This window comes from Ursus americanus, chromosome 14 (genome assembly GCF_024610735.1).
Source record: "Ursus americanus isolate L20-20 chromosome 14, mUrsAme1.1.p, whole genome shotgun sequence".
Lineage (NCBI taxonomy): Eukaryota > Metazoa > Chordata > Mammalia > Carnivora > Ursidae > Ursus > Ursus americanus.
In genome coordinates this window covers 50,896,861-50,921,985 of record NC_142140.1, presented here as the reverse complement: position 1 = coordinate 50,921,985, position 25,125 = coordinate 50,896,861, and the positions used below count along the sequence as shown (strand labels likewise).

General features: G+C 51.5%; 1 protein-coding gene across 2 annotated transcripts in view; it reads right to left on the bottom strand.

Annotated features, from left to right (window-relative positions):
* The window catches only part of CACNA1A (calcium voltage-gated channel subunit alpha1 A), a 212,870-nt gene extending 188,298 nt beyond the window's left edge, over window positions 1-24,572 (bottom strand). For both annotated transcript variants that reach the window (XM_045811947.2, XM_087867228.1), the window contains exon 1: window positions 24,148-24,572. In XM_045811947.2, the coding sequence (XP_045667903.2) occupies window positions 24,148-24,440 (293 nt within the window). In that variant the 5' untranslated portion in view covers window positions 24,441-24,572. The remainder of the gene's footprint in view (window positions 1-24,147) is intronic.
* Between the last annotated feature and the right edge of the window lie 553 nt (window positions 24,573-25,125).

The following is a 25,125-nucleotide window of genomic DNA, read 5'->3' as shown; positions in this document are numbered from 1 at the left end:
GGAACTGGAGGGAGGGGGAGTGGGGAGTGACTACTACCGGGTAGAGCGGTTATTTCTGGGGGATGAAATGTGAGTCTAGAGGTGATGGGGGCACAGCAACGTGAAAGTACTGAAGGCCACTGAACTGTACGCTCCACAATGACAATTTTTATGCTATACATATTTTACCACATTTTTAAAATTTTTGCCAGCATCCAAACACTCTTCATTATGTCCACAGCCAACACTCTGGTCTTACCCTACCTGCCTGGACCAGTAGTCACTTCCTCCCCAATCCTTCTGGAGTGGTCAGAGGACCCTACGAACATCGGAGTCAGGTCGCACTCCTCCTCTGCTGGGAACCCTCCACAGCCCCCACCTCACTCACAGCAAAGGCCAAAGTCATCCCCACAGTCCCCAAGGCCCTGCCCAACTGCCCTGTCATCTCCCTGCCCTCCCAACCTCCCCTTTGCTCCTTCCTTTCAGCCACACCAGCTTCATCGAAGTTCCTCCACCATGACCAGCATGACCCTACCTCAGGGCCTTTGCATCGGAAGAGGAGCCCTCTTCCCCCAGACATCCCCAGGGCTTCCTCCTCCCCTCTTTCGAGTCTTAGTTCAAACGCCGCCTTCTCAGGGAGGCCTTATCCAACACAGCAACCGGCCTCCCCATCCCCTTCCCTTGCTGTTTCTCCCCGTTGCCCGTATAATCTTCTACCGTACTCCGCAATTAACTCGTTATTTTGCTTCTTGTTCATCTTAAGTCTCTCCCGATGAGCATGCAGGCCCAGGAGGTAAAGGACTTCCATCTGCCTCCTGTGTCTAGACCAGTGCCTTGCTCATGCATACACTCGATTGGTATTCACGAGCCGAGCGTACAGCCCTGTGAGGGAGACACTACGATTATTCTCTGTTGTGTATTCTTTATTGTTCATCTGTGCTGTGTGCATCGGATGAACTAAGCACCTACTACACGCCAGGCAGCATTCGAAGTGCTAAGGATATGACAGAGGACATTGCAGGCAGAGCTCCGAGCTCACGGAGGTGACATCATCCCTGGCTCAACCTTTCCCTGCCCCAACTGTCACCCGCCTTCACGTGTGGCCCTGATGACAGCCGCCCTGCCGCAAGGGTCGAGATGCCCTGAGACGTGGACTGGGCATGTGATCTAAGCCACCTCCCCATAACGCTAGCCAGCTTTCATGACAATTTGTCATCATGTGACATCACGTGACATCGTTTGACAATGACTTGTCAGCCCCACTGTCTTCACAACGGACAGGGAGCTCCGTGGGTTCAGAGACCTCAGGACGGTTTTCTTTCCATCCCGTGCTTGCAGATTTATGGATGAATGAGGAGCCCAGAGCTCTTTTGTCCAAGAGGCAGCCCCTGAACTCCTTCCCCAGACAAATCCTCATCTCTCTGTCCTTGGAAACCTGAGAACTAAGCCCCTGCCTTGAGCTGTTCTACAGATTTTGTGGGGTTTTGTTCTGGGTTTGTTTTGCCTTCCATGCTTCACTCTGGAAGCAGACAGTTGTGGCCAGAACGTCACCGGCATCCCTGCACCATATACGCACCATTGGACATTGTGACAAGTGCTATGAGGAATGATGAAAGCACCGGGGGCGGGGGGGGACGAGGTCAGGAAAGGCTCACTGAAGATGCCCCATTTCATGCAAAACCTAAAGGATTTATAAGGATTTGCAAGTGAAGAGTTGGGGGAAGGTCCAAGAATTTCACAGCGGCCTTATTAGCAATGGCCAAAATGAGAATAAATCCAAACGTCCACCAACAGGAAACTGAATAAGCCAACTGTGGGATTTCCACACCACTGAATGCAATCAGCAGTAAAAATAACCGACACATACAACACCCTCATTTGACACATTCATTGACCATCTACTACGTGCAGGTATTGCTCTAGAGGAGAAGAGGGAAGAGCCACGAGGTTACCTGAGGAAGGAGGATGCAGGCAGAGGGAAAAGCCAGTGTGGAGACCCGGAGATAAAACTGTGCCTGGTGTGTCTGAGTCAGAGAAAGGCCAGGGTGGCAGGGGCTGGGTGAGTGAGGGGGGACTGTGGGGAGAGGAGCCCAGAGATCCTTGTGGGTTTCCCCGAGGCAGAGAAAATCAGCAATGGGCAAGGAGAGTGGTGACTTCCAGAGCTCAGGAATAAGGGAGGGATGGTGCACCTGGGTGGCTCAGTCAGCTAAGTGTCCAGCTCTTGTTTTTGGCTCAGGTCATGATCTCAGGGTTGTGAGATTAAGCCCTGTGTTGGGCTCCGAGCTGGGCGTGGAGCCTGCTTCAGATTCTCTCTCCCTCTCCGTCTGCCCCTCCCCCACTCGCTCTCACCCTCTCTCTCTAAAATAATAATAAACAAATTTTGAAAAAGATTTTATTTATTTGAGAGAGAGAGAGAGAGAGAATGAGGGAAGGCATGAGCAGGGGGAGGGGCAGAGGGAGAGGGAGAAGCGTGCTCCCCTCCGAGCAGGGAGCCCGATGCAGAACTCGATTCCAGGACCCTGGGATCATGACCTGAGCTGAAGGCAGACGCTTAACCAACTGAACCACACAGGAGCCCAATAATAGACGAATTTAAAAATAACTAAATAAAGGAATAAGGGAGGGAGAGAAGAGGGAGAGAGGCCTGAGCTTAGAGTCTCTGCTACCCTCACTCCCCATGTCTTATCAGACAAACAAACCTAGTATTAGGACAGCCCACATGTCCCCATGGCCTGACATGCTTTGCTGAAAGATAGGAGCAAAGGAGGGAAAGAAAAGCTGGCTTTGTAAGAAAAGAAGGTTATAAACAGAGCAATATGGAAAAATGGCTGATACATACTAACATATACTAGATGAGACCTTGGCAGACTATGGCCTGTGGCATGTTTTTTAAATAAAACTTTATTGGAAAACAGCCACACCTGTTCATTTACTTATCGTCCATAGATGCCTTCGCTACAACAGCAGAACTGAGCGGCCCTGATCGAGCCCTGCGGCCCACAAAGCTTCAGATCTTTAATGTCTAGCCCTATGCAGAGAAAGGTTGCTGGCCCCTGTACTATAGCAAAAACACAGAACTACATATTAACACATTAAGTCCTTATAGCATATATTAACATACAACTACATAACATAAAATCATAAACCCACTAATATAACAACTATATTGAGTGCTTCTTCTATGTGGGGCAGTGGACTAAGCGTTTTTGCCCACGTTATTGTATTCAATCTGTTCAATATCTCACTGAATTAGGTCATTATCATTATTGTTCTTATTGATTAAGAACAGACCCTGGAGCCAAACAGCCTGGTTCAAATCCCACATCGGTTGCTCCTAGAGTGTGAGACCCCAGAAGAGTTACTAAACTGCTCTCTGTCCTGGTTTTCTCCTTTGTCACCTGGGATGATGACGGTGCCACCTACCCCTCCAGGCACCGAGAGGACGAACTTATTTGATGCAACTGAGGCTCTTGCATATTGTCCAGAACTTTCGAACAGAGGCACAGGGAGGTGAAGTCACTTGCCTGTGTGGTCAAGCCCAAGTGGTCAGGCTGGGATTTGAACCCGTGCCGCCATCCCTGCTGGAAGCAGGGATGTGGCAGAAGTGGGAAGGTGATGAAAACCAGGAACCATGCGCTCATGAAAGCAGAGCCAGCACATGGCCCTAAGGGACGTGGGTCTGTCCACCGCACTCCTCACTGCAGAGTGGGGTGATTGGAAGGTTGGGACCTGGCTGGTTGGCTGCCAGAAGCAATGAGGGCCTGCTCTTCCGCTCTCTGCCGAGGGGAGGACAGGCCAGTTAAACTTGAATGGAGGAAGGCAGGCCAGTGACGGCCGTATCATCACAAGGGTTCAAAGAAGTAGGCAAGGCTGGGAGGGAACAGGCCATTGTTACAGCCGCTGGGCCGATCCTGGAGGGGGCTGGATACTGGGAGCCACTGCTAACACAGCTGGACTGGACTGGGGAAGGATGGGCAAGAGCCATTGTTAGCACGTCCAGACTACAATTTCATTTGTGCAGCTACTTCTGGCTGCCAAGACAGGCTCTAAAGAGAGGGCGGGCAGGAAGCAACTCCTCCAGTTGCTTCCTGCCCATGGAACCCGAGTCCACCTCCCCGGGCTCAGCCTGAGGGGCCTCTCCTAGGCTTCATGTCCCACGAGGTGGTCACTTGTTTCAGGCAGGAAGCTTCCCTTGCTGCCCCATCCAGGCACTTCCCTCCACCCCAGCCTCAGGTTAAGCCGAGGGCCTTGCCAGGGGTACAGACTGCCTGCCAAGACCCCAACGACCAGCTCTCTAAGCAGAGGACCCCACACTCAAGCCTGGCATAGAAGGGAACTCCTTTAGAAGATTAAAAGACTTCCACTCAGAGTGAGAAGAGTGAGGGAGAGAAAAGAAAACGAGCCAGGAGGGCACGGAGCACCCAGGGATCACCACCGCCACCAATAACAACACTCATAAAGCAGCAAAGTAGATTTCTGACAGCCAGGAACCCGATTTCTCCTTGTGAAAAAGACAATGCGATGGGTCCACAAAACCCTGTCCTCCTAGATGCGCACACGGACTAACTGTCCCAGGCTCCCCTGCAGTTAAATAGGCCACAGGTGCTGGCTGTCTTCAGCTACCCAGAGTTCATGCTCCCTCCCTCTTTCTGCTATGCCTGGGGGGGCTGACTGCGGAGACAGCCTCATTGAACTCCCTACCCTCTGGCTTCCAGTTGGGTTTGGATAATGGGGAGCCATGGCAGGAGACGGGGGGAGGCCATGAAGTTGGGATATTTATTCTGCCCATTTCCTGAGGGTTACAGCTTGAGTCAGGCAGCTTTTGTGATCTCTCCCTCTCTCTCTCTCCTCCTGTCTCCCTTCCTTCTTTCCTCTCTGTTTTGGTCAACTGCCCACATCTCTCTCTCTCTTTCTTTAAGTTAATTAATTTATTCATTTGAAGGGGGAGAGAGCAGTAGAAGGAGAGAGAATCTTAAGCAGACTCCCTGCTGAGGGCAGTGTCCCTACACAGGGTGATTTCCTGACCCTGAGATCGCGACCTGAGCTAAAACCAAGAGTCTGATGCTTAACCCACTGCCCCACCCAGGCACCCCTGTCCACATCTCTTAATTCAATTCTTGAAGGGTGCCTTCTGTTTCCTACTGACACCCTCACTGATACACCATGGGATGAAATTCTAGCCAAGAGAATGCTGGCAGAAAGAAGAGAGAGGTTCACTACTTCTGCTCTAGCCCTTAACATACACAGATACACCTTTAAAGGGATGACTCCTACCCAGTCCTGGAGGTTGGCCCACCCCCAACACCAGGACAGATCATGTGACTCAAGCCTAAGCCAATCAGAGCACCGCTTTCCCACTTCCCATTTTCCCCAAGAGACTGGTTCAGGCCTGAGCACATGACCTCAGCAGAGCCAATCAAAAGCAGTAAGTCATGCGCTGGGAATGCTGGGAAAATTGCAGAGAAAGAGAATTACTTTGGATATTTTGGGAGGACCAAACCATTGGAACTGCAGCCATGTCCTGGCCACAGGGAGAATGGAGCCAGCTTCAGAAAGCACAGCCCGGAAACCAAGGCCTAATGATGTCATCCGATCCCTGGATCCAGACTGGCCCTGGACGCCAGTCACTCCCTGGTCTCTTCCGTGCATGAGCTATTAAACTCCTCTCTTGTTGCTTAAGCCCCTTTGAGTTTTCTGCTCCTGGCAACCAAAAAGCACTAATGGATTCACGTAGGTAAACGTGATGAGTCCTCCCTGTCTGTCAGGCCTAAAGTTCCGACCAGGTATTTTATTTTAATGCTCCCTTTACAGTCAAGGAAACTGAGGTCTTGTAAATTACTCAGGCGCACCCAGGAGGAAATGGTCTGCAGGCGTGTGCTTGGGGAGCTGGTGTTAACCTTGCATTAACGGGATGGGCCCGAAAGTCAAGGACTGGATTCCAATCCCCAAACCAACATCTTTTGTGTAATCTCAAGAGCGCCAATTAACTTCCCCTCGTTCTATAATAAAACTGAGATTAAAATCCTTGTCTCTCTCCCCCACGCATCTCCTAGGGTGGGTTGGGGGTGACAAATGAAGCAATAACTAAATGGTGTTTTGAAGCAAAGACAATCAAAACTCGTTGTTTTCATTGTTATTAATAAATGGCCATTGTTGAACTATTTCCAGAAAACCCTGGGGGCCAGGGGCTGTCCAGCTACTCTCCTGGCTAGAATTCCAAAGACCATCTGTGGCAAATACGTCCTCCAGAGCACATACCCTTGGCATGAACACAAACTGTTTTCCTCACCCAGAAAACTCAACCAGAAAAGGTACAGAGACAGAGAGAGGGAAGAGAGAGGGGGGAAAGATCACGCCAGCTCAGAACAGCTCTCAGTGCCATCAACGATTTCTATCTGCACAACCACCACCGCAGTCCAGGGCACACGGTCTCTTCCTTGAAGGCCCACGGCCGTTTCCTCACTGGTCTCCTGGCTTTTCATTCTCGCCCAGGGCCCAATCCATTCTCCACAAAGCAGCCAGTGGGGCCGTTCACAGACAAAATCTCGTACTGCTGTTTCAGTGGCCGGATGGTGCCTTTAGCATAAATAGCACCTTCCTAAACTGAACATTTGCCACAGGACCTTTCATGTGCTGTTTCCTCTGGTTAGAACATCTTTCCCACCATTCCCTACCCCCACTCTAGCAGAGCTGCGCTAAGGACTCAGTTTACCGCACTTCCCCGGGGGGGGGGGGGGGGGGCGTGGTTTTACGTGCTCCTCTCAGAGCCAGCTAGAGTGGTCCCTTCTTGCAGGCCTTATAGCCTTGTGATTGTCAATTAAGTAGCCACAACTAGTCATCTGTCGTCCTTGCCAGACTGTGAGCTCCGTGAAAGCACATCTGTTGTGTTAATCGCTGTAAACCAGGGGCCTAGTACAGAACCGGCACTCGAAATGTATTTGCGGCTTGATTAGCTGAGCACAGAAACAGATCAGACCAAAGGGAGTAGGAAGTTAAACAGTCAGCGAGGCTGTCTCACAGACCATGAGGCGAGTCGCTGGAATAAATGGTGCTGGGACGACTCTCACGGAAACTGGACTCTCCCACACGCTATATGCAAAAATCAATTCCAAGTTGACTGAAGACAGACGGTGAGAAAAACTATAAAACTTGAAGAAATAATATACAGCATCTCCATGACCTCAGGGTAGGGACGGTTTTCTTCTATAACAGACAAAACCCACAAACGGTAAAGGAGAAGATTTCGAACTTCAACCCCATTAAAATTAAGAACCACTGTGGTCAAAAGACCTCGTAAAAAAGGATCAAAAGGCAAGCCAAGAGAAGACGCTGTGCAGCATATCACGATGAACGACCTATTTCTAGACTAGCCAGGGGTCATCTACAGACCAATATGAAAAAAAAAAATCAACCCAATAAAAAAGTAGACATGGCGGGTAGGGCTCTTCATGAGAGAAGGAACTTGAATACCCAATAAATACAGTACAAGGCAAATCCCCATTTTGTAATCGGGGAGCACAGACAAATCACAAGCAGAAATGACGGATCTCGAAAAGGGCTGCAGCTCAAGTTTGACAACAGCAAGTGTGGATGAGGACGTGGAGCGACCTGAGCCCTCCGTCCCTGCTGGCACGAGCGTAAGTGAGCACAAGCACTTGGCGACACACTTTCGTATATTTAGTCAAACTGAAGATGCACTAATTTTAATATCCAGAAATTTTGCACCAAGGCCTCTATCCTCAGGAGACTCCCGCACGCACACAGAAAAATGCACACACAACAAGCGATGTGGCTCCTGACGGGGCCCAGAAGGAAACCAACCTCACATGTTCGTCGTCAGTGAACAAAGAGGACCACGAAGGAGCCACAGAGACCGCAATGAGGATGAATCTTACAAATATAATTGCAGGCCAATAAGGCAAACACAAAACCATTCATATCGCCTAAGTTTATTTATACGAAGTTCAAAACCACCAAACATTTAACTGCGTTGCGTAGGGACGCACACCTAGGTGGTGAAACCACAAAGAAAAAGCAAGCTAATGATTCCCACACAGTCCTCACCGGTGTTCTGTGGTGCAGAAAGGGCCTATGGGGGAATCTGAGGGGTCGGTGGCTCCGGCTCTTGACCCGTGCAAAATGGACGTCTGCTTCATGGCTGGTCTTCAAAATGTCCACTTACGTGCCTACATTCTTCCCTAGGTTTGGTCTTTCAGGCGCGCGCGTGCGCGCGCGCGCGCACACACACACACACACACACACACACACACACACACACACGGTCAAAGACTGACGAGACACAATAAGACACGTACACAAGGGATGGTTTATGAAGAGAAAGGGAAAGGGGACAAACACCCAGAGAGAAAATGAGAAGATAAGAGGGACACAGGAAATGAAAAAGGATGAAGACTGGGCAAGAAAGCAAGAGTCAGGAAATGAAAAATGGAGAGACAGAGGGAGGAAAAGGTTGTCAAGGGTCATGGGGAGGGGAAGAGATACAAGACACAATATTCTCCTCTTGTTTCTTTCTTCGCTTTCTCTGGATTTCCCATTCCTCTCCCTCCCCACCGGCTTCCTTAGTGTCTCTCTGACCCTCCCCCCCACCCTCCATGGCCTCCCTGCACTTCAGTCTCTGCTCCTCAGATCCCTCTGCCCCCCCCCAGACCGTCCTGTCCATCTTTCTTTTCCTTTCTTCCTCATCTCTCTCTCCCTCCCTTTCCTCCTCCACCTACACACACACACACACACCCTTTGAACACGCATTTGTCAAGTGGTTGCTCCGTGCCAGACACGGTGCTAAAGACAGAGGGAGGCCACAGCTGGGGGACACGGGATGGTGGGTCTCAGACAGGGACCTGTGGGCGGCCTGCGACTCTCTCCCCCTCATTAACTTCACTATCAAACGCTCCCAGTGTCACAAGTTGTAGGTCTTCTTTATGAAATATTTAACTAGGAGAAATCCAGCTGGGATGAAACCTCTCATTTGTGGCAGCCCCAGGAGAGCAGAACATGGGCCTGCTGCTGGCATTCACCTGGGCTGATGGCAGGCGCAGGGTGCCCGAGGAGGCCACAGGTGGGGGCGGCAACCCCCAGGGCCAGGAAGACCCTGACACAGTTTCCCTTGGATGCCAGGTTGGGGGGGGGAGGGGAGAGACTCCAAAACTCTAAAACCAGAATAGGTCAATCCAAGAGACAGGACCAGAGGAGCCATAGCCAGGGGTAGGGCAGGGGGGTGGGGGAAGGCAGGGGAGTGGGGAGTGGCCTGATGAGGACTGGGGTTTCCTTTTGGGGTGCTGAAAATGTCTTGGAACAAGACAGAGGTGATGGTCACGCACCTGTGCGAACGTACTAAATACCACTGAACTGTGCACTTCAGAATGGTGAGTGGTTAATTTTATGTTAGGTGAATTTTAACTCAATTTTGAAAAACCATTAAAAATAGAGTTTCATTTCCTCCACTCCAACTATTAGCTCTAAGGCTGCTGACCTCAATGTTAAGGGATTAACACATTTAAGTAGGGAGTGCTCGCTATCCGCATCCCAGGTCCCCTGCTCAGCACTTTGAACCATCCCCTCATTTGCTCCTCACAGCCCCGGGAGGGAGGTGCCAGCTCGTCCTGGAACTTGGGGCTCAGAGAGGATAAGTGGCTTGCCTTGGGTCACACAGCTCCAATTCCAATCTACCTGCCTTCCAAGAGTTCTTAACCACCCGACGGACTTTCTGCCAATCCAAGGTGAACTTTAGAATCACCTGGAAATTTTTAAAGATCCCTAGGACCAGGGGCAGCCCTGGACCAACCTCACCAGCATCTGTGGGGGTGGGGTTCAGAGCATCAGCATTTCCAAAACTTTTAGGTGATTCCGAGTCTAGCCAAGCTGAGGATCTTGTTGAGAAGCAGATTGGGACTGAAAAGCTACGGGGGTGGGTGGGGACTGAGATTTTGTATTCCTTTTTTTTTTTTTTAAAGATTTTATTTATTTATTTGACAGAGAGAGAGACAGCCAGTGAGAGAGGGAGCACAAGCATGGGGAGTGGGAGAGGAAAAAGCAGGCTCCCAGCGGAGAAGCCCAATGCGGGGCTCGATCCCGGGACTCTGGGATCACGCCCTGAGCCAAAGGCAGACGCTTAACGACTGAGCCACCCAGGCGCCCCGAGATTTTGTATTTCTAACATGCTCCCAGGAGATGCTGCTACCGCAGGTTCTAAACAGCATGTCTACAGAACTTCCCACAGTGATGGAATGTTCTAGATCTGTGCCATCCAGTATGGTGGCCACTAGCCACCTGTGGCAATCTAGCACCTGAAATGTGGCTCTTACAACTGGGGGTCTGACTCTTTTATTTTATTTTATTTAAATTAACTTTAAGTCAAAATAGCCACACGTGGCTAGTGGCCACCGTACTGGGCAGCACGGGTCTATACAATTTCCAAGGAAAGAGAGAAATGAGTCCTCAAACAGGTTAGGGAAAAAACGGTGCCTTAGAACCTTCCTAAATAACCTAGAGACAAAGATAACCTAGAGTCCGATCCCCTTGCCTGCGTCTTTAAGAATGAGAAACGCTTTTCCAAGAGAGGAAGAAATGAGGGAATCCCTTGGGTCTTCTCCATCCTTCCTTCCCCAGCATTGCCCACCAGCTCAGGGCCCCTCATCTGTCCCTTTCACCAGCCCTCCCTTGGGTCTCTCCACCCAACCCCTTTCACTCCCTAGACAGAGCCACCTCTGAAACAGGCCTCCAGCCTCACCCCACCTGCTCCTCACCTTCCCTGCTCCCCAGACTCGTGCCCACACCCCCTCCTGGGTGTCCTCCTGGCTTGGCTCAGCACCAACACTCTCTGCCCTCACCGTCCTGCTCCATTTCCCATCCCTGCTTCACTTCTGCACCACAGCACTCAATACACTTAAACAGTGTCCTCGATCCGGTCCTTGGTCTGTCTTCCCAGCTAGAAAGTCAGCCACATCAGGGCAGCCGTCTCTGTCTGTTTGTGTCTGTCTGTGTCCCAGGGCCCAGACCAAGGAGGAAATGAAGAGCTCCTGCCACTTCCTAAGCATGTAGTCTGTGCCAAGCACGATTTTTGACATTCACCATCGATGTCATCCTTCCAACCTTCCTGGGACTTAAACACTATTCTACCCACAGACATTGTACAGATGAAGAAACCAAGGATCTCTGAAGTTAGGTAGCTTCCCAAAGGCCACACCACTGACAGAGAGAAACCCAGTCCTGGGAGACCTCAAACTGTCCCTTCACTACCCCCGTGTGCCAGCTCTTGCCCACGGGCACGCCAACTTATCTGGAGCATGAATGCCTTCCCGGACACAACCTGAGCTTTTGGCCCTCTGGGCCTTTGTCCCCTGCTGTGCTCATACCTGTCCAGCGAGCTTTCCCCTCTCCCTAGATGTGTGACCTTGGCAAGCGACTTTAGCTCTCTGGACCTCAATGTACTCCTCTGTAAAGTGGGGGCAAAAACAAACCCACTGAGCTCTTGGGGCTGGTACAGAGATTAAGTCAGTCAAAGGAGTCATCACACAGCCTGAGACTCCTAAGCTCTCCAGAAAGAGAAGCTACTAACCATTGTCCCGAAGGCACACAGTGCCCATGTCCTCCTGGAATATGGCACTTCTTTTCCACAGCTCCAGTGAAATCCATGACATGAATGAGCAGAGAGGGGAGGAGAGGGCCCACCCATCATGAATGTGGAAAATGGTCCAGTTGCTTCTCATCAAGTTGTGGGGGGCGGAGGGGAATGAAGGATTCTGTCTGGTCCGTTAGAGCTCGGAGAGCTTGCTCGAAATCACGTGGGGCTACTGCGCCCGGAGACTCCAACAGAGGTACGCAGAAACACACACTATCTCCGGACGCACGGGCCGCCCGTGCCAGGCCCCATGAACAGCAGCCTAACCTATTCAGCACCCACCGTGCGCCAAGCACTGTCCTAGCTGCCGCCCAAGCCTTACGACAACCCCGTGAGGTGGGCACTAACGTTACATGCGTTTCAAAGACGAGGAAGCCGAGGCCTCAGGAGGTTAAGCAACTCACCCAGGATGATGCGACTGGAAAGAGGAACCCAAGGAGACTAGTTCTACAGCCCTCCCGCTTAACCACGACACTGGGCTGCCTCAGACCCAACACAGAGCCACAGAAGCTCTCAGTGTCTACACCCGCCACACTCTCCCAGAAGATACCCGTGCGGAATAGCTCTAGAGAAGACAGAGCGAAGAATGCGACCAGGGACGTCATGAAGGAAACGCAGACAGCCCACAGAGACCTGGAAAACGTTCTACTTCTTCAGTTCCCGAAGGTACACATTGTACCCAAGGGGGATACCCCTTTTCGCTTATCTAGTGACAAGGCGAAATCAAGGGCGAGCCGGTGGCGCCACATAATGGAGGAAAGGGGACCTCCGTGTTTGAAAGGACACGGCCTTCCTGCTCCTTGCAATCTGGCCCCGAAGCCTGACATACGCCCCAGCAGTGCCATTTCCAGGACTCTGTCCTCAGGAAAGAATCATACCCTGTCACCTTCCTGACCTCACCTTCCCCCACTCGCCTGGCACATAGTAGGTGCTCAATAAACATTTATAAAGGAATGAATTCACCATGAATGAATGAAGGCACTCCTCTCCCCATTCTCGTCTCTCAGCTAATCTGTCCCAGGCTCTGTCTCCTGCTCATGCACAAGGCCAGCCCGGGATGCGGGGACGAAGGGAATAGAGAACCACGGTCTACACCAGCAGCACCCACCACACCAGGAGCCCAGAGAAGTGAGACACGATTTAAAAACTGGGCAACAGAAGGAGAGGGAAGGAGAAGGAAAGGCCGCAGCAGCTTTCATTCCAACATTTTCCAACTCCGGCTGAGATTTCCTCCTATATACTCATCTATATTTACATCAACGAATCTGGCGGTAGCAAGCCTGTTGCTGATCGTGTGGGATCTAAAGTTCACAGAAAGCTGGCTTAGACACCCAGCGAGGAAGAGAAACTGTAAATTCAATTTAAGTCACCCAAAAACCCGAAATCCACCCACTCCCCTCCAGGAAATCTGTGACACCTTTTACATCAGGACCTCTCAATCTCAGCTCTACTGACACCTTGGGCTGGATGATTCTTTACTGGAGGGGTGAGGGGGGGACAGATGGGGGTGTCCTGTGCATTTGAGGACAGCCAGTCAGCAGCAGCCCTGGCTTCTGCCCACTGCATGCCAGTAGCACCTTGCCCTCCATGGTCACGACAACCAGAAACATCTCCAGACACTGCCAAAAGTCCCTTGGGGGGCGAAATCACCCCCGGTTCGAAAGCACTCTTTCCATGCAGCCTAGGAAAAATGCCAAACCAAATAGCAGTTCTTTCCCTGCCCCTCCCCATCCACTTCCTGAACTTGGTGTCACCTGGTCTCAAAATCTCTTCTACAGATTCAAAGACAGTGCAGGTGACAGTCTCCAGACTTCAGCACTTTACGTAAACCAGCATTTTATTCTGAAAATAATCAGAGCCTTGGACACAGAGACACAAAGATGTTCGTTGCACTGTTGTTTACAAGCAAAACAAACAAACAACTGGAGGCGGTTACAGGAAGTAGGAAACGTCCCTAAAGCGGAGTACTGTCAGATATTAACAGCAGTCTTTTCTGGGGTTGCTGCCAACCCATACAGCACCACTGTGTGAATTTAAATAAGACACCCCTTTTTCAAGTTGTTAGGTCCATCTGTCAAAAAGTTGTCATAATATCTTCATTTTTCTAGAACAAGATACTAAGCTTTCATCAGCTGGGAAATTGAAATAATAAATGTACAGCTCCATGATGTCTATGAGATATGATACCCTTGTGCAATGTACAGCCTGTGCAACGGTACATGGGAGCTCTGATACTTTCCAAGGATATCTAGAGGCATGGAAATATGTTCGCAAAAGCTTATAAAAGGGGACAGAATGAAATACATTAAAACGTCTCCAGAGATTCCCTTTGCATAGGAGGCTATACATATATTTTATATCCTTCTTTGTACTTCAGGTGTTCAATAAATGAAGAGGGTAGGCCTCTTGGAAGATGCAAGTCTTGCATTGAGACCTAAATAAAGAGGAGTCAGCCACGGGGAGACAGGTGGAGAGAACAGCCAGCACAAACGCCTTCGCCTTCGGATGCAAATGAGCTGGGTGTGGGCAAAAATGGCCAGTGGAGCTGAGACAGAGCGGAAGGGGCAGAGAATAGAAGAGATGAGACAAAGAGAAAGCAGCGACCAGACCGACCAGACCGTGGTGCGTCTATAATCTGTAATCTCTGGTCAGTGAGTAGGAATCGGGGGCATTTATCTAATCTGCTCAGAAGAGAGCTATCCCACCAGCCCACCACTATTCACTGATGGGGTAAAATCCAAGCAATTCCACTTCCAGTCCCAGTGTGGAAATAAACAAAACCAGGTGTTCCCCGAATTTTCATAATCTTTGTCAACAACACCGTTTCTTTTCCTCATCGTTACTCAGTTAACAAACATTTATGCATGACGTAGCCCAGGAACTGTTGGGGGGTATGAGGAAGGGAAAGCACTGTCCCTTACCCTCAAGGAGACACACAATCTCACTGCTTTTCACAAAAAGCATGCAAGATGCATTTGATGCTGAGAAAGGTACCATGAAGGTGGCAAGTGGAGGGACTTGGTCATTAACGACCCAGTAAGAACCCTAATATCCCAGACACCCAACACGGACAACCACCCTGCCACACACGCCCTTATCTTCACCATCACCTATCCGTCCACCCATCCACCTCCCCACCCTTCAATCCCGTGCAGTCGTCTGTCCGTCTACTCAACCACAAACATGCACCCAACAGTCATCCAGCAATCTACTCGCCCGTCCACCTGACCCATCCACTTAGCCATCTGATCACCCAGATATCCCACATCATTCATCTTCCTCTTTCCTCCTTTCTCCCTCCTTCCCTTCCTTCCTTCTTTCATCCCACCCCTCCATCCGCCTGTCTGTCCAACCATCCACAGATCCATCCATCCATCCATCCACCCACTCAGCTGATACTAACTGCATGGGATCACCTTCCTTCCCAGAAGCCACAGACATCCCTCCGTGATCCGTAACTTAAAAGACGGCACCGCGTTTAGGAACGGGCCAGACTGTTAAAATTTCTGCATCCTGACAACTCTTCCAGAGATAATCAAGTCCATAAACATTTTTGACTATTCCAATTTGTTCAAGACCCCAACTCTCTAGGAAGGAATGGGGGCTGTCTGGCTGACCCAGCCCTTGGAATGAGGAGGAAACTGAGAACCAGCTTGGCCAGAGCCTGTCAGAGGGCTGGTGTTCCATAGACGTTAACGAATCTCAGCTGATTCCAGGTGAAGCTAGGTTCCCAAGTACACAGACTAAAACCGACACCTTGAATTCATTCATTCAAAAATCATGTATTCATCACAGCAGCACTGTTCAAAACAGCAAGCACACATGCGTGCACGCGCACTCACGCACACACGCACGCTGGAAACGTCCCACACGTCCATCACCCCGGGAAATGGATAAATCGTTGTAGCATCACCGACTGCAATATTAAGCAGAGAAAAGGAAAAGACCTACAGCTATGCTGAACAGCAGGTGAATCTTAGAAACATACAGTTGGGTGGAAAAGGCAAGTACAAGTTTCAGAAGGCTACCAAGTTCAGAAACCAGAAACCAGGAAAACTAAATTTATGTTAAGGTGTATGTAAATATGGGATAAAACCTGTAAGAGAGGAAGAAAAGAAGGAGGAAGGGAGGAAGACACACAATCCAAGAGACAGCGTCCAAGAGACAGTGGTTGCCTTTGGGGAATGCAGTGGGGGAGGAGCAGGGGGAAAAGGGAGGTCGGAGACCACAGGCGGCCGTTACTGATCCTGTTTAGCTCAGGGTTTCTCCAAGTGTGCTCCCAGACCAGCAGCCGCAGCACCACCGCCCGGGAACGTGCTAGAAATGGGAGTTCTCAGGCTCTACCCCAAACCTCTTAAATCAGAAACTCCGGGGCTGAGGCCCGGCCCCCTGTGTTTAAACAGCCCTCCAGGTGATGCTGATGCGTGCTCAAGGGTGAGCACTTCTGCCCTAGAGCAGGGGATGCTGACGCTGGAGGGCTGGGGACCACGCTTGGAGGACCACCGTTCCAGGTACCTGGTCCACCAGCATTTCCAGAGCAGTGGTCACACAAACCCCACCCTCACTGTCCTGGGGTCTGAAGGCCATTCTTTTCACAGCGTTATCATTCGCACCACATGGTTTCTGAGCACAGTATCTTTTAATCCTCCCAGAATTCCCTGGGTGTAGGGCTGCTCTGCCCATTTTATAGATGAGGAGACTGAGGCTCCACGGCTAGGGGCCGGAGCTGAGATGTGCAGCGCGGGTCACCTATCCTCCAGCCCTGTATGCTTTGCCTCCACCCTAAGTCACCTCCCCTTCCCTGCCTCTTCTCCGCCTCCACTCTTTGATGCTCTTGCTCAGACAGGAACATTCCTACATGGACTCCATGATGTGCCACAAACATTTCAGGGGAGCAAGTGAAAGTTGGCACAGCCTCCCACGCCCGTTATCCTTAATAAGGAAAACAATAAAGGTCAATGGGGTAAAAGCATGGTGGGTTCTAGAAGGTCGGAAACCACGTTACCCTCCCTACCCTCCCGCCAGCCAGCAAGTTCTAGGTCTGCACCAGGGCTTCCTCCGAGACGCATCTGTCAATTTATTCTTGAAATCAGACTTAGCCCTCCTGCAAAAGCTACTTGTATAAAAATACTTTAGAAATTGGTTTAAAATTATATATATTTTTTACACACAGACCTAAAAGGAGAACAGTACTTAACAGCGTGAATATTATTTACTGGCAGGTGGGCGACGAAGCTGAGTTTCCCTCACAGCTCTGGAGAGGGGGCCCTGCCTCTCGAATAGTGTCATTCAGGGGAGGGACCGCTAATTCCGAATTCCAGGTCCCGCCTGAGCCCTTAGCACCTCCACGGAAGATCCGAGGATGTTCCCAGTCTGAACGGAAGAGAAAAGCCCTCTCTGACCCAAGAGAGACGACAAAACTTGATCTGGACTTAACTCAGAAATTTCGCTTCAGAGCCGGGATCTCTCTCGCATTAGCTGCCTTAAATAGGCGGCTTCCAAAAGCACAGTTCGTTCCAGTAAAAAGTCCCAGCTTTTCAGAGGGGAAAAGCCACCTATCTCCTCCTTTCCCACATACTGGCACCATCTCTTGTTCCCATCCTCTCTCCCTTCTTGGGTGTTAAGAACTCACCAGTAGGGTGACCAGTGTCCTGGTTTGCCCAGAACTACTGGGAGTATTTCCTGAGATGCCAAAACCAGGACAGTCCTAGGCAAACTGGGACATCTGGTCATCCTATCCAGACAAGGACCAATGCCCAGTGGTTTTGGAAACCCAAGTTGCAGAGCCCACCCCCTGGTTCCCTCTCCTGGTATGTTCTTTGCCTTCTCTATTCTCCTAGGAGGTAAGAGGTGAGAATTAAGAAAGACAGGAATTGAGGGGGACGACACATTCTAACCCCAAAGCTGAGCAGGTTCTGTTGTTAAACCCTCACTAGTTGCCTGGGGTGACCACAGCAGCTGTCCTAAGGCATGTGGTCTCCATCCTGGGCTGGACTCTTGGCCAGCTCAGAAGGAGATGGGGTGGGAGGGAGAACAGGGAAGCTAATTACACGCTATAAAACTCCCTCACCTTGTCACCCACAAAGGGAGGGATCAAGGGAGAGGAAGACAATTAATTTTATCTTAGACCGAAGGGAATAGAAAAATAGGTCAAGTGGGCATGAATTTTCCCCCCTTAAAGCTTCCAGACAGAACAGAGAACACAGAACAACTGAGGGTGCTTTAAAGAGTGCCACACTCAGATTAACAAATCCAAACTGGCCAGTCACGGAGGGGCCCTTTGCTCCCACTCCTACCCAGAGAACCCGATTTTCAGCCAAAGTTTCCAGAAAAGACCATCAGGGGAAAAAGTACTCTCCAACATCACAGCTCATGTGTTTCGGAGCTTCTTCGTGCCCGATGCTGACCTAAGCATGCACCACGTGTGAACCCACATACCCTCCCCAGGAGTCCTCCGAGGGAGAGGCTATCAGAAGCGGTATCCTCACCACGCACACTGAGACTCTGATGCCCAAAACAGCCAGGGCGGGGAGCCACTCGAACCTGGGCCTGGCCGACTTTCTCGCTCCTCTGTCATATTTCAGGGCAACACACCGATCCTTCCCAAAGAGCTGAGTTAGCATTCTCCAAAATGTATTAACTGCAGGGCTTTGGGGCTTTGACGACCTCTGGCTCGAACCCACTTTCCCAGTGGTGCACTTCCACTGTTGAGGGAGTGCATATGTGTGCTTGCTACTGGGGGGCCAGTGGGGAAGGGGTGTTATACAAGCCCCCAGCACCCAACAGACATCCCCCCAAGCCCCTGAAGGAAGACTTCACTCTCAAGGGCCCATGGCTCCCCAACTTCCCAAGCCCTCTAACTTCAGAGACCTTCTCTGGTCTGATAACCTCATTCACACATACCCTTCCTGAACCCACCCCCCACAACCCCTGTACCTAAAACCCACTGAAACCCTAAAATGCTGGCAGCCAAAGCACATCTACAGGATGGGCAAATAAATGGCGAGAGGCGTTTCACTCACTGTACGAACATTTCTGGAGCACTTTCTTTGTGCCAGGCGTGGTGGGGTTGCAGTGGGGAACAGGGTGACAGGCACGAGCGTCACGGCCTCAGAGCTTGACTTTTTACCATGAATGGCAGAACCACCGCGCTCCAAGCAAGAGACCCCCTTCCTCACCCTTCGCCATTTCTCCGACTGGTACTTAATGCTACCATTTCCGGCACTGTCTACACACACCCACAATCCTTTACCTAAACCCGAGAAGCCAGACGCGCTCTGGAGTTTAGAATTTGGTGCTTTGAAAGGGACAACGAGGATGGGAATGTAAAATGGGCATAGCCACTGTGAAAAAAACAGTTGGCGATCTCTTATAAAGTTAAACGTATACTTACCGCACACCCCAGCAATCCGACTCCTGGGTATTTACTTACCCAAGAGAAATGGAACATACGTTCCCAATGTTCCCACTAAAATCCATCTGCCAATGTTTATAGCGGCCCTAGTCACAATCGCCCAACCTGGACACATCCCAAATGTCTTCCAGCTGGGGAATGGGTGAACAGTGTCCAGCCATCGCATGGAACACTACTCAGCACGAAAAAGAAACGAACCACTCATACACGCAACAACATGAATGGATCTCAAAGGGCTGGATGAAAGAAGCAAGGCTCCAAAGGCTACATACAGTATGATTCTATTTATATGACCTCCTGGGAAAGGCAGAAACATAAGGATGGAGAGCAGATCAGTGCTTGCAAGGGTCGTGGGTAGTGCTGACTCAGAAAGCCTTACGGGATAGCCTGGGATGATGAAACGGTTTAATCTTTGTTTTTTAAGATTTGACTTTTAAGTAATCTCTCCACCCAACCTGGGGCTCGAATCCACAACCCTGAGATCAAGAGTCGCACACTCCACCCACTGAGATAGCCGGGCACCCCGAAACCATTCCCTATCTTGATTTTGGTGGTGGCTACGTGACTGCATGCATCTGTCAAAACTCACAGTACTGTAGGCACAAAGGGTGAATTTTGCTCTCAGTAATTTATACCTCAATAAACCCGATCTTGGAGAAAAAGAAGGAAAAGGTCCCAGGATGCATTTATGATATGACCTGGCTACTCCCAGTGGAACCCGCACCAGTGTCAGGGCAATCCCTGGGAGCCTCCTGGTAAAGCAGAACCCCGTGCCCACCCCAAACCTGCTGGGCCAGAATTGCCATGTTAACAAGACAATCCTCACGCACATGAAAGTTTGGGAGACACTACAAGGCATACATAACACTCCCAGCGGGGAGCTGGAGCAGCACCCCATAATCAAACATATCGAACATTTCTGCAGCAAACCCATCAAAATGCACACCACGTGGGCTAAATGAAGACTGTGTGAAAAGACTATAAACTCGGGTCAGCTCAAGGTAGGATTTTACCCCTATGTGATCTGCTCTTTTGGTTTTCAGAGCTTTTGGGGTTTGGGGATTACAGAGGAGGGCTTGCACCTTTGTGGGGGAAAAAAAATCCCAATGGAAAAGTCATGCTAATTCTTACTTCCCAGAATTTTGCTCTTCTGGAATTACCAGCCGTGCTGGGCTAGTAGAAGTATCATAGGGGTCATACTGTCTTGCCCTCTATAGTAGTATCTTCTAGCACATTCTACTTTTCAGGATGAGCAGAGGCTGATAACATGCTCCAACTTCTCCCAGGCCTCCCTCTGGTTCCCACACAGAACATTCCTCTTTTAAAAAAACTGGGGAACACCAATCGGCCAATGTCCGAAGGTTACCTGATGTGATGGGACTCGGCTCCTTGTTCAGATTGCCAAAAACACGGGTGAAAAGCTGGAATCCCGCGTGTCATTCAGGAGACCGAGTGTAACAGCACACAGACCTGGGTCCGCGGCTCTTGCCACGGCCCCAATTCTTACATCGTGCTCAGTGGGAGATCTGCTGGCATCAGCAGGACTGGGGGAAGATGACATTCACAATGGCGTTTGGTAGCACATCAGAAGGAGTGAGTGGCGTTAAGTGGGGGCTCTGGTAAGGTTGACAGATGCGCCTTATTGAGCTGACAGATTTGAGCTCCTTAGAAGCCAGCACCGGAGCCCATCACGGCCACACTGAAATGAGACTCCCGATCAATGTAAACGTGGAACCAAGGTGTGTGGTCCACACGGCCCGCTGCCCAGCACACTCCAAGAAAAAGAGACAGCAATGTAAATCTGAACATCAAAGACTTCCATTTGGGTTTTCTTGCTTAAGAAGAGAACACTAGAATGAAGGAGAACCCTGAATTCTCATTGCTGGTTTCAAGCTTGGAGGCGCCGTGAGAGTAGGGTGCAAAAGGGTAAGGCGAAGTAGTGGCGGAGTACCCGAGGCCATGGAGACTCGAAGGCTGCGCCCTCCACCAGTGTGCCATGCTGGAATTTGCATTTGGAAGTAACAGTCTTAAGCCCTAGGAGCATACAGCCAAGTTCACGGAACATTCGCTCACTCCTCCTCCACGAGACAGTGAAGAAGGTGCTTTCCATATTCAGCGGCACCCCTAGTGGATGCCGTTTCCAGATACTCGCCCTGCTACATGCATGAAAAATTGGCAGGGGCAGTGTCATTCCTAGGGACGGACCAAAAGAAATGCGGGAAAAAAAAAAAAAAAAAGTTCAGCCAAAGACATGCACCAGAATGTTTGTAATGATACAATCTGGAAACTACCCAGATGGCCCTCACAAGTAGAGGGGACAAGTACACTGTGGCAGAGTCACCGAGTACAATGGCAGAGAGCAACGAGAAGCAGCAACCCCACAACCACTTGCAGGAACCGGGGTGAATCCCCCCCGGCAGGCTGCTGAGCAAAAGAAACCAAACACAAAGGAACACAGCCTGTGACTCCACTGACGGGAAGTCCAAATGGAGGAAAAGGAACCCGTGGGCTTAGAAGTCAGGGTAGTGGTTAACCCTGTGGTGTGAATGGGGGGGAGGGGGACCGGAGGGGGGCTTCTGGGGAACTGGTCACATCCTCTTTCTTGTCCTGGGACTCGTTGCAATGGTTGTGGTCACTTTGTGAACACGTATGAATCTGGACTTGACTTGCGTACTTTTGTCTGCATATATTAGACTTTATTCTAAAAGTTCAGTGTAAGTACTAAAAGACAGTATTTTAAATGGCGCAAGTGTTTGGATACAGAAGCCAACATCTGCCCTGGTACCCTGGCTCATCGGCATTTCCACAGTCCATCTCTTTGCACTGGCCCCGGGTCCCTTATCCAGCGCCCCCCCCCCCCCAGTTCTCTGCCCTCTCTCCTCTCATCCTCCCACCCCCCAGAAAGCTTAGACCTGGATTACCCTGCTTGGTGACAGATTGGGGGGATGGAGAGCCTTCCCTTCCAGAGTGGGGCTGTATAATGTGTTTGCTGCCTCGGGCCAAAAAGAGAATAAAAACTGTTTGCAGAGAACAAAATGCGCAAACTCATCACACAGCAAGAAAGCCAAAGAAAACCGAAAGTACCAACGGAACACTCCCAATTCACCTGCATCCCTCCCCAGAGAGTCTTCCTTCTGAGGGGCCCCTGGCCAGCCCCTCACTTTCCAACAGCTCTCTGATCTGCAGGATTCAGTCTGGACGGGGTGAGCTGAGGACACAACATTAGGACTCCCACCTCCTTCCTCTCCTCTTAGAAGACTCCAAATCCAGGCTCCAGAAGGCAAACTAAAGCCATTTTCAACATGGAAACCTGTCGGCCCAGTGATTCCCTGCTGGACACCCCCTGGAGTTATCTGAGCATGGACACATGGACACCTTGCCACCCTCCAAGCCCCCACCACTCCCGAGGTGGAGGGTGGGGAGGCAGGCAGAGTGATCACAAGACCCCTGAGCATTTCAGTGGGTCTTCACAAGATTGGACCTTGGGAGGCAAAGGCCAGGCTCCTGGTTCGTGCACCAATCAAGACGACATCAGGCTTAGAGGTGTGCGCCTCCAGAAAGACCCCAGCTGAACCTCCTAATTTTCACCACCCTCAAAGTAGGCTGTTCCCACGCCCCAAAACCTCAGAGTCCTCTTACAATTTCAGCACCTAGAAGCCAAAAGCTTGCTCAATTTTGAGTTCCCCTAAAAATGAATCCACCAGCCACAGAGCTCCTCAAATAAGCAACCCCAGGACCACCTGGGGCCCAGCCCTGTTGAGTATATCACAGTGGAAACCAAACACAAAGGAATGGGGGCTCCTTGCTGAGCCCCAGGGGCCCATCCAGCCCCGTTCACTTGTACACGGAGGGCAGCCAGTTGGAAGCAAGCGGAGGAGCAGCACATCTGGGCATGGCACAGTGGCCAGCCAGCCTGGGGAGCAGGGTGCGTCCCCCCACTTGGAATCTGGGTCATGCTTAGATAACTGCTAGAAAGCCCGACTAATTACCCATCCTTGCCTGCCTACATCTCAACAGATGTTAAGCCCTCCTCAAGGTTTATTTCAAGCAGGCACAGATTTAAAGAAACACAAGGGGATCTGCATTTCGATAGCATCTCAATAGAGGAAAATGTGGTCTTCACCTTCTTCCTCTGGATCTTTGATTTAAAAAAAAAAAAAAAAGACATTTACCTGCCTGGAGGTGTCCACATGGAGGCTGATTCTCCTGGTGTCCCCTCCCGGTTCCCTAGGGTGGGAGAAGCCGAATCCAACCCAAGGCCTGACACCATACCCTGGGAAGGCCCTGCCACCTCATTTCCTTTCGCCCTGTCTTTCTTATTGAAATAGTCCATCTGGGTCTTCCAGGTCAGGGGCCCAGATGGGGCAAATGGGATGTTTTCTACACCCCAACGATGATGAGGCCCCCGAGCAGTAGTTGAAGGAAATGGGACCCGCAGGCATAGGGAAGAGTAAGTGTGCCCCAACCCACCACTGCCTTTCCCAGATCGGGGCCAGTGGCCCACCCCAGCATACGAGCTCTGGCCAGTGCTTTCCCCTCCGTGTGAAGGCCACATGTTCTTCCACTGGCTCTTGGCCCTGGGAACCCCTAAGCGCTCTGCCCTAAGACAGCGGCCCCCTCTTCGGGGGAAGGCAGGGGTGGAGAAGCCAGCGAGCTGGGTTCGGGCTCCAGCCTGGAGGCTCCCGTGGATTCCAGTGAGGGCCACCTAAGGAAACCCAGCCAAAGCCCCCATGGTTCTCCTGCCCTGGCCGGAGAGCCCAGGCCCCGGCCGGGTCCATGCTCATTTGGGAAAACTCTGACCCATCCAGAACTGGCTCTGAAGCTCCCACCCAGGCCCCTGTTACGACCCCAGGGCCCAGCCCTCATTCTGGAATCGGTCCTTAGGAGCAATCCACTCCCCCGGCTCCCCCACCCCAAGCCTCCACAGTAGCTCAACCCAGCTCGGGGTGGAGAGATTCTCCACACTCCTCCCCGGTGCCCCCTCTCCCATCCCCTGGAAGACCCCCCCACCTCCCATCAACCCCCGGGTCTCTCTCCCAGCCTGGAAGAGGGGAAGCGGAGGGAGGAGGGGGAGCGCAGCTGCCGGGGTTCGCTGCCGGGTTCGGGCAAAGGATATGGCCATTCGGTGATCTTTTTGGCGTATTTTCTCACCACGTTGTCCTCGCTGAAGAGGAATAGAGACCGGTTGACCGTGAGGCAGTTCTGTCGGACGGGGATGGGGTTGTAGAGGGCCATGGTCCGCGCTCTCTGCGCCATTGACTGCTTGTACATCCTTTGCGCCCCGGGCTGCCCGCCCTGCCGGCTGCCCCCGGCTCCTCGCCCGCCTCCGGCGCCCACGACCACCCCGGCGGCTGCCCCGGAGCCTCCTCCCCCGTAGCGGGCCGGCATCTCGTCTCCGAAGCGGGCCATTCTGCAAAGAGCAAAGGGCTCCGGGTTACGCTGCGGCGAACGATGCGGAAGACGCCGCCGCCGCCGCCGCCGCTGCCGTTGCCGATGCTGCCGGGGCTGTGAAGACGGCGGCTGGAGCTGCGACTGCGGAGACGCTCCACGGCCCAGCCCATCGGGCGGCGGCGGCTCGGCGCCTCGGGTCGGGGGCTCACAAGGCGGCTGCCCGGCCCCAGCCGGGGATAGCGGCTCGGGACATCTTCCTGGCTGACCCCGGAGAAGGAGGGGCGGAGGAGGGTGCGGGGGCGGGGCGCGGGGGCCGGGGAGGGGGAGGGGAGAGGGAAGCGAGGCAAAAAATAACCGAGGAAGGAATCCAGGCAATCCCCAGTCCACCCACTCCGGAAAAAAAAAAAAAAAAAAAAAAAAAAGACAGTTAAAAAAAAAAAACACACACACACAACGCACACCCCCTTTAAGACGCGAACGGTTTGCAAAGGACGCCCCCCCGGGACGCAGTGGAAGCTTCAAATTCCTCCGAGGTCCGGGTCAGGCTGGCATCTTGCAAAAGGAGTGCGCTCGGCCCATTAGGAAAAAATTTTATTGAAAAATAAAAATAAAACCCAGGTCTTTGCGGGGGGGGGGAGGGCAGCCCCCAAAATTAAAAAAAAAAAATCCCCCTTTCTGTTTTGCTTGAGTTCCTAGACCTTCA